We start from the raw sequence: 18,984 nt of genomic DNA on the forward strand, positions 1-18,984 counted from the left end.
TGTTGTTCTAGGTCTCAAAATCTGCCAGCCTTTTAAAAGTTAGTGAGAATGACAGTCAAATGCATTAAGTTAGTTAAATAAATTATTAAAGACATTGTCTCAAAAGGGTTAATTATGATATTCTGATGTTAGGTCCATCTCTATTGCCAGAATACATCTTTACCCTGAACTGGGCCTGTGCCCGTCTTGGCTAGAATATCCGTTCACATGCTGCCTTGGCGTGGGTGCTTGGTGATAGGCTCAGGGAGGCTTCATGCAACCTCTGACAGGGGCCCCGATCACCCTGGGAAGGACCCCAGAACTCACCTGCCACAACTTTGAGTGTATCTTCAGTGGTGGGGCCTCCTGTTGGCAGTCCCTTGGGATTGGTTGTTACTCCTGACAGATATTTGTGGGGTTCCACCTCCCCTACACCCCTTCCATATGCCAGCCTCTGACGGCCACCTGATCTTGGTGTGGCTTGCCCTCCGGTCTTGATGATCCTTACCCATTGCATGTTCTCTGGCATCAGGTCCCATCCCTCCTTTCCTAGTGGACCATGGGTCTGTTGGGTATTCCCTTCTCCTGCGGGTCTCTCCTGCTCAATGCTGGCTGCCTGTCAGTTCTTGTAAGTGGCCCTCGTTGTTCAGTTGTCGCTCAGATCTCTTGACGTAGGGTTACCGACAAATAAAATAAAAGGGCAAAACAAAATAGAAGACAACAGAGGAGTATGCACAGGCCAGAAGGAAATGAAAAGGAAGGACACTTAGAAAAGAAAAGGCAGGTAAAAAAAGATCAGGCTGAACAGCCTTGTTATTCTCTCTGCCCTTGAGCCTGTGCCTGGCTGTGTCCCCCAGGTGCTCTCTACCTCTGTTGAAAGCTTCCTCCACTCTTCTCTATGTCAGTTTCTCTCCCATGACCCGGTATGTGAGTCCCCAGTGTAGAGAGTTTCCACTGTCTCTGGCACTTCCCCTGCTCTTCCCTGAGTGGGGTCTCCTTCCACATGCCAATGCTGCCCGTGACTGGTGTGAAGGCTATCTGCAGCCGCTGCTGCCTAGGACATACCTGCTCAATCAGGACTTCCCTTTTCTTGCCGGTGCAGCTGGCTGTCAGTGTGGAGAGCCTCCACAGCCTTCGCTGCCTCTTCCACTCTCCTCCGCTTCCAGCTGGTGCCATATTTTATCCTTATCCCAGCTGGCAAGCAATAGTTTGTGATGTCACCCGCCAGCTCCAGCTGTATATAAGTGCAGCTGATGAACCGCATGGGTTTCTCCCCTTGGCATTGCTTATCCGGAGTCCTGAAGTGGGTAAGTAGCCTTTGATTTCGGGGTTTCTACTCTGGGGGTGTGTAGCCCCCGTGCTTGTACCCCTGGGACAAGGCCTTATTTCCCACATCTGTTATCTATAAATGAGCCTATCAATCACCATTTCTGGAACACTGCTGGAATTTGTCTTTATCTTGACCCTGTCTTTCTGTCAAAACCCTTGTTTACCTTTTGACTGCATTCATTTTTACCTTTTAAAGTCTTCCCAAGCCATACCCCTTCCAAATTTCAGGGTATCCAGAATGCCATGTTATAATGGCTTTCTTCCTTCAGTAAATAAGACAGTATCAGCCTCATCTTCAGTCACCTTTAGTAGCTTCCTATCTTCATTTGAATCCAATCAAAAAGTGACCTATTGATTCTCAGAACTCTCTCTGGATTCTTCACCCTTTTCCCCTGATAACCAGGAACTCCCCTGCCAGCTTACCTGCTTTTCCAGTATCATTCTTATCACTGTTTTTTGCCCCTGACTCTCCGCAATTGACATTTTTTTCTTTTGTTTATCCATCAATATCAGACTGCCTTATTTTCTCCCAGTCATAGATGCGCTTTGCTTTTACAATAGTCTTCTCAGTTTCATACCAGTAAGTGGCACTATATGATTTATTTTTTAGGTCTAAGTGACTGTTATATACCTCTCTTAGAACTGTTTTTTCTCTCTCTGTTTTTTATCCATATACTTACAGCTGTCATTCCATGATAAGGCCTGCGCTAGGCCCCATGCTTTACTCAGGATTGGATCTGTAAACATATAATTATATCAACAGAAAATGTATAACATTTGAGTGGAATTTTATTGCTACGGTACATTAATAGGACACTAATTTTACACATCTTTTTGTATTTGGATACAAGTGCTCTAAGAGAGATTTTTCTTCTTCATACTTAAGAGAGCGTGTGTGTGTGTGTGTGTATAGGTAAATTTGCAAACATATTACATGCTAAACATCACTTCTGCCTTTGAAAGTTCCCCCTTTAACATCCCAGACAAAACTCTATTAAGCTACCATTAGCATCAACATTATATGTCAGCCATTCAGAATAATGAACATTTATCCTCAACAGTTCTTTTGCCTTACTAGTTATGAGACATGGTGCTCCTAGAACTGTCTTGAAAGAAAGCACTGGCTATTAGTAGGGTATATAAGTGCTCTCGCACAAGGTTGACTTTATCACCCACAGCATGCAAGGGAATGCATCAAGGCTGAGTATTAGAGCAAAAGGCAAAGTCTGCAGTCATATTTAAGTTGTCACAGCCAAGTTTTAGACAGGAGGCAAAATCAAAAACTCTAGGTATTAATTCAGGAGGCTGGTATCAGGCAAAATCAGGAATAGGGGACACTGAACAAATTGCAAGTCCCTTAAGTGGCTGAGTAGCTTCCTGCTTCCTTTGTGGCATGACCAATGATGTTGAAGGGCAGCAAAACCAATGATACCACAGGTATATGGGGATGAGCCATCTGACCTGCAGGTGAAAGTCTTTCCAAGTGTTGAGCTCCCACCCTGCATGGGAAAATGAGTCACCACAGAATGCACCCCCTGCCAGCACAGAGAATGAATTAATTGTGTACTCAGGCTTGACTTTCCCTTAGTTTAGTTTAAAATTTTCTTCTAAATATTTGGTTTACCATTGAGGGTAGTTTAGTGTAGATAGCCTTACTGGTGTTTTGGCAGCCTTCAGCTCCTTACTAGGATTATGTCAGGCCTGGAGCCTCAAAAGTGTTCAAGTACTACACCTTGTGCCCATCAATTATACTGGTGATGATTATGTTTGGCATTTTCTATGTGTGTGGAAAACCTACCTTGTGTCAGAAGGGAGAGATACTTTGAGATTCTAAGCTTATCTAAAAGACAAGATTTTAGATAAGTACACTGGGTACCCCAACAACCCCTAGAGGGAATTAAACCTGGTTCTTTGTCGAGGTTCTCTTATACAGGTCTCGGCACTTTGTTACTTCCCTCTTAATATCACCTTCTATCAAAAGTCCTAAAAACAGAATATCTTCTGCATTGTCTCTAACAGATGCTCCATTCAATACAGTAGTAGGCTGCTTCATCAATCTGATCTTCTGTCTTTTGAACTCAAGGACCTATCACATGAGAGAATTGTCATGTAAGAAGGGTGGGATCCACAGAGGAATTTATATAGGAAGATTGAGAATTTATTCTTGTTATTTTCTCATCCCCAAGATGGCAGAATCATTATCAAGTATAGTAGAACATTCAAGTTTAGGATGATTCCTATCAGGAATATTAGTCCTTCTTTATCTCTGAGAGATTAATATAAGGTTCTTGAGTTAAAGGATACTGACTTTAATGTGGCAATCAAATTGACTTGTATTAAATGCTTAGGATTTTTGTTAGGACAAGATGCTAAGACCCAACTTTAACTCCATTTCTAGGCAGGAATGTAGCATTTTTCTTACTATCTGTGCAAATGGAACTTCAGCACACTTACTTTGATTTTAGATCCTACTTCCACTGGGAAGGAATATAACCTTGTGTGAATCACAGAACAAAGTATATCAAAACAAAAGGATACCCTTTTACCAGTTAGCTCAGTAGCCTAGTGGTTAGGTCACTTCCCTAGCAAGGAGAAGGCCCAAGTTCTAGGACTCCTTGTCATACAAAGGGGGTTTGAACCCACACCTCTCACTTTCTAGCAATGTACTGGAACCACTAAGCATTGCTTCAAGCATGCTGCATTGTTACTTTTGGAGCTGGCCTACTGGTCAGTTGAGAGAAAAAGACATTTAGGCATAGAAGAAGAGCAAGCCAGTGGGAGTGTGAGGTTGTAGGGAAGTAGGACTGAAAGGGACCTCATGAGGTCATTTAGTGCAGCCCCCTGATCAAGGCAGGATCACCTTGGACGAAACCATCCTAGTTAAGTGTCTCACTTACCCTTGAAAGTTTCCAGGAATGGAGATTCCACCGCTTCTCTAAGTAGCCTGTTCCAGTGGGTAATCATGCACATGATGAGAGAGATAAGGGTGGGCACTAGGCTGGAAAGGTAAGGGTCATAGAGCCTAGAATGATATTTGTACATTTCACATTGATAGCTATATTCACAGTGTGGCAGCACTGTTGCCAAGAGCAAAACCTTACCTTTTGGAGTGTCTTGACTTCTGAAGATTTAATACTTTATCCTTAAAATTGTGGGAATTGAATTTGCTTTAACTTTTCCTACTTTGTTTAGAAAAAGATATTATGGAGATATTCAGTCTTTTTTTGACTTGGGAAATGTATGGGCTTCACTACTAGAATCTGTAAAGTCTTTACTCTCAGATTAAATGATTTAGGGCTGACTGTCCAACTAAAAAGCAGCCAGAGGCCACATGCCCCACAAGCCACACCAGTAGGGCTACATCTCTTGGGTCCTGCACTAACAGGGGTCATTGGTCCTCCCAGGCTGCACATTCAATGCATGTGCATGTGGGCAAGCACCCCCCCCCCCCCAAAACACACACACACCCTGCTGTAACATGCACACACTGCCTCACTTTCAACTCCCTATAACAACTCCCTGTAACAGACCCTGTCCCCCACAAACCAAAGAGCCTCTCACCCCCTCCACACAGACCCCTGTGGGGAGGGGGGTGCCATGATGTCCCCTAGTGGCTGCCTTGTTCCTGCCTGGCTCTCACTCCAGCCTCCCAGGGTCTCACTCTGCTTCCTCATCTGCCATGCCTTGATGTTAAACGGTAATTAGAGGAGGCTGCCCTCAGAAGCTGGTAAGCCCAGGGTGCTCTCTCTGTCTCTCTCTTTACTAATTTCCTCAGGTCCTGCTTGCCTTAAGGGCTACATCTGTGGCCATCTTCCACCCCTACAGCCATACTCTTGCCTTGTAAATGTTACTCCATCCACAGTTCAGTCCTTTTGTACAGGCCTCTGCCATTTTGGCTTTAGCCTTCCTTTCCTCTGGCTGCAAGCCTCCGGCCCTGGCCCACTGATTCAAGGCCAGCTCTCTTGGTGTCAGCCCCCTCTGTCTCCTGGCCCCTTGGCTGTGTCTTGTACCTTGTCCCAGCCACCCTGGCATCCCTGACCTAGGCCAAGGCTGTGCTCTTGGTTCAGCCCAGTGCCCCCTGGTGTCCTTGATCCAGCCCAAGGCTGCTCTTAGTTTTGCCCAGCACCCTCTGAAGTCCCTGACCCAGACCAAGGCTGTTCTCAGTTCAGCCTCCCTCTAAGGCGTTTGGGCTTCTGGCCCAAGCAGCCCACCAGGTCCCAGATCCTGAAAGGTCTCTATGCTTGGTGGCCTGTGGCCTCCTGTCCACCCCTATCAGCTACACTCAGTCCTCCAGTTTAAACTGGTACAAAAAAATGCAAACAGCCGCTTCAAACTCAGTTTCCCTCTCCAGGTCATCATAATTGCTGCCCAGCCACTGCCCCATTCTCTGGCTCTCTCAGTCCTGGGAGTACCTGACATGCCTGCAGTTCCCACTTCTCACCAGCCTGAGCTAAAGGGAGCTTCTCTTCCTTCCAAGTTCAGGGTTGCACTGCTAGGCAGCTAGCCCCTCAGTAGGCACTGGCAGGCTGCTGGTAGACGACAGCCTGGAGCATGACGAGTGGAAGCCCTGCCAGCTGTAGTAGGGCAGTTGCTGTGAAGCGGGCAAGTGATCGGGATGTGGGTCCCGTCCAAGGCCCTGATGCACTGGGGGGACGCCCAGGGTGTGGAACCCCACCAACACCTCCAGGGGGTCATGCACCGGGACCACAGTGTGTCCCCACACATCCTGGAGGATGCTGCAGACCTCCAGGATAGCCTCCCTGGTGGCCACCTTGTGCACACCAAAAAGGTGGCTAATGTAGTGCAGTCTGGCAGGCATGGCTAGCCTGAGCAGGGCAGTGGCCAGCTGAATGTCTACAGGGAGGGACTGCTGCACGGTGGTGAGCTGCTGCTCCAGGTACAGGTGGAGCTGGTTGAGGAGCTCCTGGAAAGTGACCTGGGTCATGCAAAAGGAATCCAGCCATTGCTTATCATTGTGCTGGACGATGTGCAGCCATCAGTCCTGGCTTGCCAGGCAGGCCTACAGGCAGCAGGGCTGGAGCCCCAGGAGCACATGGACAGCACACGGGGTGGTGTCCAGATGTGTGTTGTTGGCATCCCTGCCAGGGTCCAGGCGACAGCAGCGCAGAGTCACGGGGCCTGAGATGCTGTGGTGAGTCTGGCCAGGTGGCCACACTGTGTGGGAGGGGTCACTAGGGCTGAGACTGACCTGGGCCAGGTGGCAGTCACTGCAATGGTGTAGCATAGTGAGCAGGGTGGCCAGCAGGAGCCTGAGATGCTGGATGTTGCTCCTGGGGCCTGGGGGTGGACCAGCTATGGTGTGGTGGGAACAGATTCTAGCGACAGAGCTGCAGTGTGCTGGCATAGTGCTCTGCAGATTGCTCTGGGCCAGTGTCACCAAGTCACAGTTGCCTCCTGTGAAAGTTTCGGTGACTGGGTAATTCCTGGCCTCTGACTGGGGAAAGGTTTGGCTCACTCCCTCCTCTAGGGGAGACTGCTCCTGCCCTTGCTTAATCTCGCCCACCATGACTTTGAAAATTTATAGGAGGTGATGTTTGGTCTGAGAACAGTCAATTTTTGAGCGGAGATGGAGTACCAAGAACGATCCCAATCTTGTGCAGCACCGTGTCCTTCAGGACTGGCCAACTTACCTTATGCGCCAAATTTTGGGAGCTCCTCCAACCCCTACACTCCTGCCTCATACCTCCGGTGATTTAATTACTTAAAGTCCTATCTGCACCCACCCTTGTTGCTGTAGGTGCCAGATTTAGCTCCTGGGATACCCGAAAGTCCATCCTGTGCGTACCCCCTAGGACTGGTCTAAGTATCCCCAGGGGTATGTGTACCCCTGATTGACAGCCCCTGCCCTAGGGGTACTTGGAACGGTGATAGGGGGTATGTGTGGGTGGGCGGCGATGGAGCAGGGCGGGGCGGGGGGGGAGGGCGGGCAGCAGCATTCCTCTGCGGGCCACACAGGTGGCATGCAATTGGCTGAGCATGAGGCCCAGCAGCAGCCCAGGGGGCCACATGTGTGACCGGCTGTGGGAAAGTGGGGTGCAGGGCAGTGGTAGCAGCGGCACGGGGTGGTAGGTGGCGGCAGTGCAGGGCAATGGGTGGTGGCAGCAGTGCGGGGTGGTGGGTGGTGGGTGGTGGCTGCTGTGTTTGAGCCCCTGTGTGTGCGAGCACCCCTCCCCCCCCCGGCATCCAGCCGCTGCCACCAGAAGGAGTACACTTGTTGAAAACCCTTGTCTTATAAGAATAATGTAAGGTGAGCAGCTCAGCTGTTCCTCACCCATCCTGCGCTCGGTTTACACTGATGTCCATTCACCACCAAGCATTAGTTCCTGGGCTCTCTCGCCAGCTCTGTGCTCCAATTAGGTGTGACCCTGGCTGCACAGCTGAGGCTTGTAATCCCTACAGAGGAAACAACCAAGCCTTGATCAGCTGGCTCCTGGTTCAGTTGCAGAGCTGGTGTGGGGTTTTGGCCCTATGCCCTCTCTGGATGCTGATTCACCTTGGTGTGGATCTCCAGCATCAGTCTTACCCTCCATGAGGCTTCTTGGTTCATCCAGGGTTGGGTGAGGTACGCGCCCCAGCTCTCCTGACTCTGAGCTGGTTTGAGCGTCTAGGTCAGTCCTGGGTGCTCAAATGATTTGGGCGGGGGTGCAAGTGGGATCTTTCTCTCTTCTTTACCAGCTCTGCCACAGCCAGAAAGGCAGGTGGCCAGGGAGTAGGGAGTGAGGCTGGCTTTTAAAGGTGGCCCCCAGCCACAGGCAGCTGCAGCCACAGCATCCATCTCCCCCTAGATGCTGCAGGGGGCAGTGCAGGGCCACAGGGAGCGGGACCAGACTATTTCCATGGCCAGCAAATCTACTCCCAAATCTCTGCATGTGTAGATGCCTGCCCAGGGTGGGTTTACTCCGGAGTAAATTACTCTGGAGTAAACCCATCCAGCAGCATTTGCATGTGTAGATTCCTGATTTCATTGTAGTAAATGCTCTTCACTGATCTGGAACCAACAATATTTTGCTTACGGGGTTTTGCTTGTGGGTTCTTCCCTCTTTTCCAGTAAAGTAAAATATGCTTGATTGAGACCTCCTTAAGAAATGGGTCTTGTTATGAAAAGTAATTTTTGTGACTAGAATTTTAGTTTAAAATATGTTTGTAAAGAATAGATAGCCAGCTTCTAATGACATTCCCAGTTTTTGTCACTTAAAGAAGGTTTCAAATTTTCTCCTTGAAAAAAATCTAGGGTTGTTTTTTTTTAATCCAAGTCAAGTTCTCATTTCCATTTTATTAATTTTTTAGAACTTACCAATATTCAAACTTTATGATTAAAACATATGGGCAAATGGTTTTTTTCTTCTTTTTAATATAAAAATACTGATTTGCTAAAGCTAGGAAAAATCACTATATAAAATTTCAGCACAGAAATAATTTATTTGAGAAAGTTATAAGAAATTGAAAATATAAGCAGATTGAAATTTAAGAGTTCTAACTAAATGTACCAGGGTCTCCTGCAGCTCTGTATAATAAAGGTACATATCATAAAAATCATAGAAAATCAGGGTTGGAAAGGACTTTAGGAGGTCATCTGGTCCAACCCCCTGCTCAAAGCAGGACCATCCCCAGATAGATCATCCCAGCTAAGGCTTTATCTAGCAGGGTCTTCAAAACCTCCAAGGATGAAGATTCCACAACTTCTCTGGGTATCCATAAGTATTTTACTAATATTAAAATTAATATACTATGTACTGATATAAACCCTAATTCTGAGGGCTTTAAGGTTTTATGTAATCTCACTGACCTTCATGGAATACCTTATAGGCTCAAAGGTTAAATCTGAACATGCATTTTGTAGGGCTGAGTCCAAAATAAGTACATTAGTACAAAAATATTGTTGGCTGAAAGTAGCAATTAGGAAAACAACTGCACCATTGATATACTTCATATTTTAGTACCTACCTGTCATTGGAGAAGTTTAGCTACACATTTTCCTGTTTCTTCTTAACTTATAATAGCAGTTCTCAGTCCAGGGCCATGGATATCTGTTGCTAGTTCACAGATAGCTGCCAAATCACGTGGTTCTAGCTTTATTCCTTGCTTCCAGTTGCTTCTGTAGGTATTCAGACTTTTCAGTGCAAAAAAAAAGCCTGCAATGGCTGCTCTTGTAGTAGAAGACAGAAAAAAACAAAACCCCAAAGGGGAGTGAAATTATTAATTACCAAAGGGTAAAAACTTATGACGAAGCTGGGGGGAAAAGAGAGGCAGGTGTCTGGGCAGCATTTCTAGAGGAGAGACCTTAGTGGTCCAAAAGTATGGGCAGAAGAAAGAGAGGATAAAAATATTAATTGATAAAGAAACATACTTTGGGAGATGGGGTGGGGGGAGGGGAAGAGGAATAAGAAAAAAGGAAACAGAACTAATGAGAGGAGAGTATAAACAAGAAGTACAGTAAGACTGATGTGAAAACTAATGTTCTTTTTCAGAATATAACTAAAACTTCTAAGAAAATATTGCAGTTATTAAAGGGAAGTTATGAAATTGCAAAGAGATTGGGAACTGCATATGGGAGAGGAACTATCTTTAAACCAGGGGTCAACAACCTTTGGCTAAGGGGCAGATCTGGCCTTCAGAGTCATTGGATCCAGCCTTTGGACAGGGGGACTTCATTGGTGTTCAGCCCTGATGGGCTTTGACTGAAGCACAGCTGGGTGCTGTGGTCACTGCACTGAAACCAGATGGTGGGGAGCTTTGCCTGTGATGTGGCCAGGAAGGAAGGGGAAATAGCAGTTGCAGCCAGGTCCTGGTGCCAGTCTACCTGGGTCCTGAGACAGTTCATTACAGCCTGCTGTGACAAAAAGGTTGCTAATCACTGTCTTATAACACTCCTTGAGATGTAGCTTATGCTGCAGAAAATTCTGATAACTTTTGAATTATTCCAATTTTTTCTTGCTATTCTTATACAGGCACTGTCCCCACAAAGTGGACCGGCTGGTGCAAGTCTTATCAACCTGCCACAACTTCTGTTAAATCCTAATTAAAAACTTACCAGACTCTCAGAGTCCAGTCTCCTCCATACCATTCCTTGACGGCTAAGGAAATCATAGCCACGTAATCTGTAGATAATCAGTGTTCCATAGGTAGATTTTTTTTCTTTTTGAAGCATGTGTTGCTGTAGAGAGCATCAAAGCTGAGCCAGTCCAGATAGAACTCACATTTTGGCAGATGGAACATCTATTCTGTGGATGTCTTTGCCTATGTGAAGTGGAGTCCCAGGTGTATAACTACATTTGTCCCTTCCAGGTGATAATGCACTGCATCACTGATGAACCAGAGAGCTAAGGAATTAGACACAAATTTAATTGCATGATTTATCCACAGCAGGGGAATGGTGGTGGGTGTGGAGGGGAGTATTAGATTCCAGCATGTCTGAAGAACCAGGAAAAATAAAAACTGTGAAGCAGGAGAAAGAAGTGGATTATGCAAAAGCAAACTAACCCAGACCTCAAATTAACCCAGCACTTATTTTTGCCTTAGGCTTGATAATAGTGAACTGTAGTGGAATTGCCCACATTGTCAATGTCAGAAAATTAAGCATACATTTAAAAATGACAGTTATTTTCAACAAAGCTTATTTGTAGAGGTGCAGACGCATTAAACAAATTATCTGACAGGTTAGAATTTGGGGTCAAATAGTTTTCTTCCCCTATATAGTAGTTTTTTATATCAACTGCTGAGCTGGATGCAGATACTTGACAGCCTTGAAGCAGATGGCTAGGTCAAGAGGCTTAGGGTGCAAACAGAAGTAACAAATTAATTGTTTCACAGAAGAAACATTTCAGCCAGAGGATAGATATGTTCCTATGCTGTTCCTGGATGGAATATGCTGCAGGCTTCTCTAGCATCAGCTACAGGGTGCTGGAGCAGGCTCCAAAGACTCCACTCTTCCCTCACCCTCCTCTCACAGGGACAGGAGTAGAGGAATGGGGAGAGCAGAGCAGTAGGCCTGTGCAAACCAGCTAATATTTGCTTCGCATTCAGATTTGGCCCATTCGGGAGACAGCGATTCGATTCAGTGATTCGAATCACTATCCTGATTTGATTTGGCAGAATCAGCCAGGCCAGGCCCACCCCCCGCCCCTCTTCTAGCCTGGCAATGGCTGCCCCGCCTACCCCAGCTCCCGGCACTTGGGGGGGGTGGGGAAAAAGCCCTGGCTCAGCAGGTGCTGCTGGGCAAGGGGTGATCCCTGCTGCCCCTCACTGCATGGGAGGCTCTGCATGAGCCTCCCATACCCCTCCCCTGGCCCTCCCCGGCTCTCCCAGCCCCCCCATGGGTGCCCTGCATGGGCCAGCTCTGGCCCTTTAAGAAAAAAAAAAACCCTGAAGAAACCCTGGGACTCACCACTCCTGCCGGCAGGGGCTGATCCCTGCTGCCACACACCACATGGGGGGCTTTGCAAGAGCCCCCAAAGCTGCAGAAACAGTGAGTCCTGGGGCTTTTCTCTGCTTTTTTTTGTTCTTAAAGGGCCAGAGCCCCAGCAGGCGGGGCAGTTGTGGGAAGGCAGGGGGAGCGGGGGGGGTCAAGGGGGCTCATGCAGAGCCCCCCATGTAGCATGGGGCAGTGGGGATTGCCCCCCAGCCAGCAGCACCCGGTGAGCATCGGGACTTTTTTTTAAAGTATGGGGAGCTGGGCGTGGGTCGCAGGAGCTGGGGGAGCGGGTGAAGGTCAGGGGGCTGGCAGGCGTCCCCCCATGGTCCCCTCCCCCTCTTCCCCAGCCCCCCCTCCCCCACCCCTAGTACTTACCAGCTCGGACTGCCCAAATCAAAGCTCTCTGTATCTTTGCCAAATTTTCAGAGAGCTTTGAATCAATTCGGACCTTTAAATTGGTCCCCTGATTCAATTAGGATTCGGAGATTTGGCCATTGAATTGGGCCGAATCTCCTCCAAATCGAATCACGACCTGAAGCTTTGCATAGCCCTACAGAGCAGAGAAGCAGGTGGTGGACAGCGCTCTCCACCACCAATTTCCTCTGCCTTTCCCCTCCCTCTCAGCCTAGCAGGCCTGCTTGTCCAGCCACAGTTGTCACCAGGAGTTAGCAGGGTTCTGGCTGAGTTGTAGAAAGAGGATAGCTAGGTTTTTTTTATTTTGGTGGGGGTGGGCGTCCCAGTCACGAGTGCAGGGGTCTGTCCTAATGGGGACTTGTCAGCACCCCAGGACCTGGAACACGCTCAGCATCTGGACAGTGTCTGCCTGTCTACACCACTCTCCATCCTGCCCCCATCCAGACATAAAAAACAGTTAAATGCTCCAGAATAATATTTCAAGAGGTACTATTTTGAAATGTTTCAGCCAGTTTTAGAATGTTTCAAAGGGCTTGTATGTGTGCACAGCTAGAAAAGGCCTTTGAAACCTTTCAATTATTTTATATATCTACACTCCTGGTTCCCTGTGTTTATTTAACCTCTCAAAGTCTTAATTTTCATATCTACATGTTGGGTAATAAAATTGCTCTGCTTTACCTGTGTGTTAAGCTGTATTTGCTAAAGCTTGTGAAGGGTTTTACTGTTCGAACATATGACACACTATAGCAATAATTCAGAATATGAAGACCAAAACACATTATTGGGCTTTTGTGAACAGAGACCTTATTGTCATCTGAGGAGTTAACAGCAAAAAACCCAACTATTCAAGAAATACGGAAGCATGGAAATGGAAGATGTTTTGAACTTCATTTTAAAATGCTCATTTTCTTTCCTATCTTACCCTCTTCTTGGACTAAGTAGTCTGTTTAAGTGAAGCACATAGGTTTGCCATTTCTGTTCCAGTAAAACAACCCAGGTGCCCCATTTCTACAGTAGATACCTGTTATGTGGCTGTTGAAGAATTTTCTCAGATAAAAGATTAAAACATAGTTAAGGAACCTTGTTCTCTGAAGTACCTACTCTGAAGTTCTGCTGCAGTGAAAACCACTACTTTCTTCTCATTCCTCTTAACTTCTTATCAGCCTAGAATGGACACGGATTATATGGAGGCTAGTGATTAAATAAAGTAAACACACCATTAAATGGAACAAATGCACAATTAAAAAATAAGCATTTAATCTGTTATATAAAGTTATTGCCCAGTTCAATTTACTGTTGGTAGAAAATGATCAAGAGGAAAACTTGGATCGAGAATGCAGTGCAGACCCCCTTATAAAAAAATGATGTCTTTTACATATGCTAAATCTTTGCAAATTGATTAAATGTAAAAGATCTTACATCTATGTATTGCATTAACAGATCATATATGTTGAAAACCTGGATACACATTGGTTTAGATCAGTACTGAGTACTTTTGAAAACTCTATCTCCTGAACTTCTAACTTGCTCATACAGAATATTTTTGATTTCCTTTGTACTGTCACACAAACATGGAAAAAATCCTTTGATCTCAGGCCGCTGCTTTGAATGCACCACATTTCATGTAACAGTCCCATAGAGCACAGTCTCTAGGCTATACCCCTTGTTGTTTAAGGACATACCAGCCTAAATTAAGATATTCCAAACCCTTTCAAAAGAGGAGCAATTCTTAAATGTAGAAGATGGGAAGGAGCATGGAAATGGATGCTCATAGTTGTTTGGATAAAGACAAAACAAAGCTGCCTATTCCCACAACCATTGTGAGGTATTTTTAGCATGAAAAGGCAGAGCATAGTGAAATAATTATTTCCATAGCTGATCTCAGAAGTGATAAACACAGCTGAAAGGTTGCAAGTCAGATCATGCTATACCTCCAAGGATATTCTTTATTTATTAGCTTTCTAGCAACTAATCTTTTCAGTGTCTTTCATGACTGGAGAAAAGCAGCAGCAAAAAGCCACCCCCCACAAGCCTGATGTACTGCTGTAGCTGCTACTTCTTTCAGGTCACATAGGTTTGTACTCCTTGTCTGGGCAACAGTACAGTACCTATGTTACTTTTGCCCTGGGCTCCATATTAGGCATTAAAACCTTTTGATCCAGAAACTCTTTTTCTCTTTGAATAAGCACATCAGAAAGGGGTTAGTGTCTTACTCTAAAATTTTCAGTTTCAAGAGTTATGGAGTTCAGTTACAGGAGAAAAAAAAAGAACTGTCGATTCAGTTTACATGTGGTGCCTATCAGGGGAACATCTCTGTCTGATCATCCATCTACTCACCCGTTTTCACACGAAGAGTGCAAGCAAACCATTAATGACACTATGAGGTATTACCTGAAGGGGAGTTCAAAAGAGGATGGAGCTAGACTGTTATCATTGGTGGTAGATGACAGAAGAAGGAGCAATGGTCTCACATTGCAGCAAGAGAAGTTTAGGTTAGATTTTAGGAAGACTTTTCTCACTAGGAAGGTAGTAAAATACTGGAACAAGTTACCCAGATGGGTGGTGGAATCTCCATCCTTGGAGGTTTTTAAGACCCAGCTAAACAAAATTTTGGCTGGGATGATCTACTTGGGGATGGTCCTGGTTTCAGCAGGGGGTTGGACTAGATGACCTCCTGAGGTCCCTTCCAACCCCAATTTTCTATGATTCTATTAATTTAAATAATATTATTCATGTGTAGAGCATGTGACAGTCAGATGTGTTATAGGATCATTGGTAAATAAGACTTGAAGGTATCCCAGCATCTGATGAAGTGAGTTTCAGCCTATGAAAGCTATTCTAGTTATTCTATAAAGGTCCATATCTACCCTGCCTTCTGATTGACTTCAGACTAACTTGGCATAACTACCTCTGCTCAGGGATATCAGGAATAATCAGTCTGATACAACAGGGCATGAAGTTGGAGACAAGATTTACACTGGAGTATTCTGAAGTTTGTAGTATGTACTACTGTTTGGTACCTGTTGGAGGGGGAAGTGAACACCTCGTGGAGTGACTATGTTGTAAATGGTTATTATTATAGATGATGTAAAGATTGCAAAGAATTCTGAAGACTTCTATACCTGTAAGGGTTTTGGTAGTTGCAAGACACCTTGCTATAACCTTGAGTTATTATATATGGACAAGATTTTTTTTAAAGGGACACAGTTTCCAAGGAGAATTGTGCTGCTAAATTATTTGGACTACTGTGAAAAATTCACCATATCTGACAAAAGATTTTTTTAAAATGGGGGTACTGTAAACCATAATGGGTTCTTAAATAAATGGTTGGATTTTCAGAAGTCCATTACAACCAGAAATTTCTACTGATTTAGCAGGGGCAACATGTAGGGGGTACACGTGTACTCCCTGCAAAAAGGCGCCGCCGATAGTGTCAGCAGCACCTGCGGGTGGTCACCACTCACCACCCCACCACCGGCACTGCCAGTGGCATCTGCAGGAGATCCATGATTGCCCCTGGCCACTGCCAATGCTGCCAGCGGTGCCTGTGGGTGGTCGCTGACCCCTGAGTGGCGCTTGCTGCCACCTCCCCGCCCCCCCAAGCACCAGCAGCATCTGTGGGAGCTCCCAGCTCACTGCTGCCATGCTCCCACTGCTGCCACTGCTCCAGCTGATGCCAGAGCAGCCATGCCCCCCCAGCCACTGGGGGCATGCGCCATTCATGTGATCTAGTTACAGTTTTTCAGAACTGGGGTCTCTTTTCAGGCACCAAAATATAAATTTAATAACACCCACATTTAAAAAAAATCAAAAGCTGTTTGAATACTTACATATAGACATAGGTCTCTGAACATGGAGGTTATGAGAATGAATGATGAAAATCACTACTTGGAGTCAGGCAATATGCAGACAAGTGTCATGAAAGTTTCCTTGTAGGCACCATGGTAGTTTCCTGCAAATACATGTCTTTATTTTAAATTGTTACACTCTTCCTAGAGTTACTATTGACCCTCTCCTGAGAAAAAGCTACTCTTAACCATGTTGAATTTTGTGGTGTCCCCAAATATTGTATTGGGTGCTATAAATGTAATGTTTGTTGTGTTCTAAGATTATCCTTAATATGGATGGACAAACTGTGAAAAGATGTCTGTAGTAAATTAACAAAATGCATAGCTGGTTAGGAAGAAATGAAAGATTCAAAAATGTTATCTCCTTTTGTGAATAATTAAAACATAACACCAATAAATGAAAACACTATAGACCAGTATAGTACCATTCAGATTATTTATTTTCTTTAAGTGGACAACCTTTAACTTTGATGTTATTAACTTTTTTCTTTGAAATTTCTTAAGAGCCCTTGGCTGAGAATTCTCACACTAATCTTGGTACACATGGGAAACAAAGGGAGAAGGAGATTTTCCAGAGTATCTGTATGTATGTGTGTGTGTGTGCTTTACAACTTTGAACATATATTTATACACTGTCTTTACAATCAAGTCTTTAAGAAGTCTTTTCTATGGAGGGGGAAAGAATCAAACGACCAAAGACTTAGGCCCATATGATCCATGTGAGATTTTCCAGCATAGTCCCACAGAGCTTCTCCAGCATTCTGTTTTGCTGGAATAGTACTCCCTCTAGTAGTACTCCTTTATGAGACGAAACCTGGAGCTGAGGAATTCATCTCTCGAATTTTCTTAAATCCACTAAACTGTAAATAATTTAAATTATTAAATTTAAATATCAAGACATTTAGTTATTGTTCATATCGCTCATCTTTAACCTTCTAATAATATATCACATTTTTAAATTAAAAAAACAACAAAAAAGACTTCAAAGGGTATACACTACACAGTCTTAATGGCTCTTGCTCCCTGGGAAAAGCTGTTACAATATTATCATATATCCCAGAATTTTTTGAAGCAATGGAACAGAATTGTCAGTTGGCAACTTTCACTCTGCAATCCAGACACTAAAACAATAGTTAAAAAAATTGCCTTGTGATTTTTTATCTGTATTAAAAAAAGGACACTCACCTACTTTTTAAATTTTCAGTTTTGTTTTTGTGAAACACCAGAAGATTTGGCAAAAAAAGATGTAAAAGAAGACCGTCTTGATATATAAAAATTCCTTACCGGTAGAAGAAACACTGACCTTGATTTGGCCTGTTAAATTAGTTATTTCATTCATTTCATGTATTTTTCCTGCATATTTTGAAGCAATCAAGAGCAGAAATGGCTAAAGGCCAGGTTGGAAATCATAGAACAATTCTGCACCAACAATTCCTTTGATAGGAAAGGTGTCCATGATAAACAACAAAGCAAAGCAGAAGTGTATACATAGTATATGCTGTGAGTTGTGGGCAATGTGTATACATGTTGGATGTGTATATACTGTACGATTGTGTGTGCCAGTGGATACATGCCCCTTCTTTAAAGCTGTAAGTAATGCTTAGCTCAGATTTTCCTGTTCGGTAACTTCTGGTTGGAACTAGCTTTTCTCCTGGGAGAAGGGTGGGGGTGGGAAATAACCCTGCAAGGCAGGCCCATCTTTCACTCACCAGTTCTGTATCTTCCTGGCAGTAAAATGGTTTCTAGAACAGTTGGATGAGGAATTATTTCTTACATAGAATATGGTATCTCTGCCATCTTAGCAAAATGAGATGGAACAAACAGAATGAACCAGCAGTGATTGTGGTGAAAACATTTCCACACACTTAGACCTCAACTTTTTTTTTTCCTTTTTTTTCTTTTTTTGGAGGCTTTGCATCCTCCAGAGCATACATTTTTGAAAAATAATGTGGTGGCATAATAGGGCTTAGGGGGTCTGTGAACATACTTCAGACTTCCCCCTTCCTCTTCTTGCACTTTCAAGGGCTGCCACATTTTTGCCACCAAAAGTGAAGGTGGTTGCCCCTTTTGCATCACCTCAGGAAAACAGATTGAGCCTCCTGGATTCTTAGCAGAGGCCAATATACTTGAGATTGTTCTGAATGATGACATCTGTCACCGCATCAAAGACAAACTGGATATTACTGGTATCAGTGGCACAGGTGAAGTGCGAGTAGATCTCCTTGGTCTCCTTGTTACGATTCAAGTCCTCAAATTGACGTTGGATGTAGACTGCTGCCTCCTCATAAGTATTTTGGCCCTTGTACTCAGGAAAGCAAACTGTTAGCGGGATGCGCCGAATTTTTTCTGCCAGCAGATCTTTCTTATTGAGAAAAAGGATAAGGGAAGTGTTGATAAACCAGTTGTTGTTGCAAATGGAGTCAAATAGGCGTAGACTTTCTGCCATTCGACTCTGTAGGGAATGAAACAGCAGTGTTAGCAATAATATTTTCACACAACTATGCAACATGCATAAGAATGTGTCATTGCAGCTGTTAGTGAGCAAAATGTCCATTTAGAATGACCTTTTCTATTTCTCACACCTGTTGTATTGGTGCCTGTATGTCTCACTTTAGGATGAAATTTCAAAAACCTTAATTTTCTAATGTTGGCATATCACAGATCACCAAAGAAAAGGCCTTCTCCATTTGACTTTTATTTAAATCATGGGAAACAGTAAAGCAGTGTCTAAAACTGAATTTTTTAAGAACAGCATCTGTAATTGTTAGAAGAGTCACTGTTTTTCCAAGTCAGATTAACATTACTAATATTTTCAAATAAGAGGGGTGAATCATTATGGAAATTTCCTGCTACAGAAGCATGCTGCTCTTAAAGAGGATTGTGCAACCATTAGAGTCATAGGATAACTTTTCATACACCAGTATCCTAACAATAAAATGCCTTCTTCAGTATAGTACACTTTGGGCATATCCCTGGTGGCAC

At 44.5% G+C, this 18,984-nt stretch overlaps 2 protein-coding genes across 2 annotated transcripts in view; one reads left to right on the top strand and one right to left on the bottom strand.

Moving 5' to 3' along the window:
- Positions 1 to 18,984, top strand: part of RSPH14 (radial spoke head 14 homolog) — a 226,274-nt gene that overhangs the window by 12,438 nt on the left and 194,852 nt on the right. The gene's annotated exons all lie outside the window — the stretch shown is intronic.
- GNAZ (G protein subunit alpha z) overlaps positions 16,425 to 18,984 on the bottom strand; it is a 129,511-nt gene continuing 126,951 nt past the window's right edge. The window contains exon 2 of the mRNA XM_006266969.4: positions 16,425 to 18,454. Within this exon, the coding sequence (XP_006267031.1) occupies positions 18,110 to 18,454 (345 nt within the window). The 3' untranslated portion in view covers positions 16,425 to 18,109. The remainder of the gene's footprint in view (positions 18,455 to 18,984) is intronic.

This window comes from Alligator mississippiensis, chromosome 10, assembly GCF_030867095.1.
Source record: "Alligator mississippiensis isolate rAllMis1 chromosome 10, rAllMis1, whole genome shotgun sequence".
NCBI classification, from domain to species: Eukaryota; Metazoa; Chordata; order Crocodylia; family Alligatoridae; genus Alligator; species Alligator mississippiensis.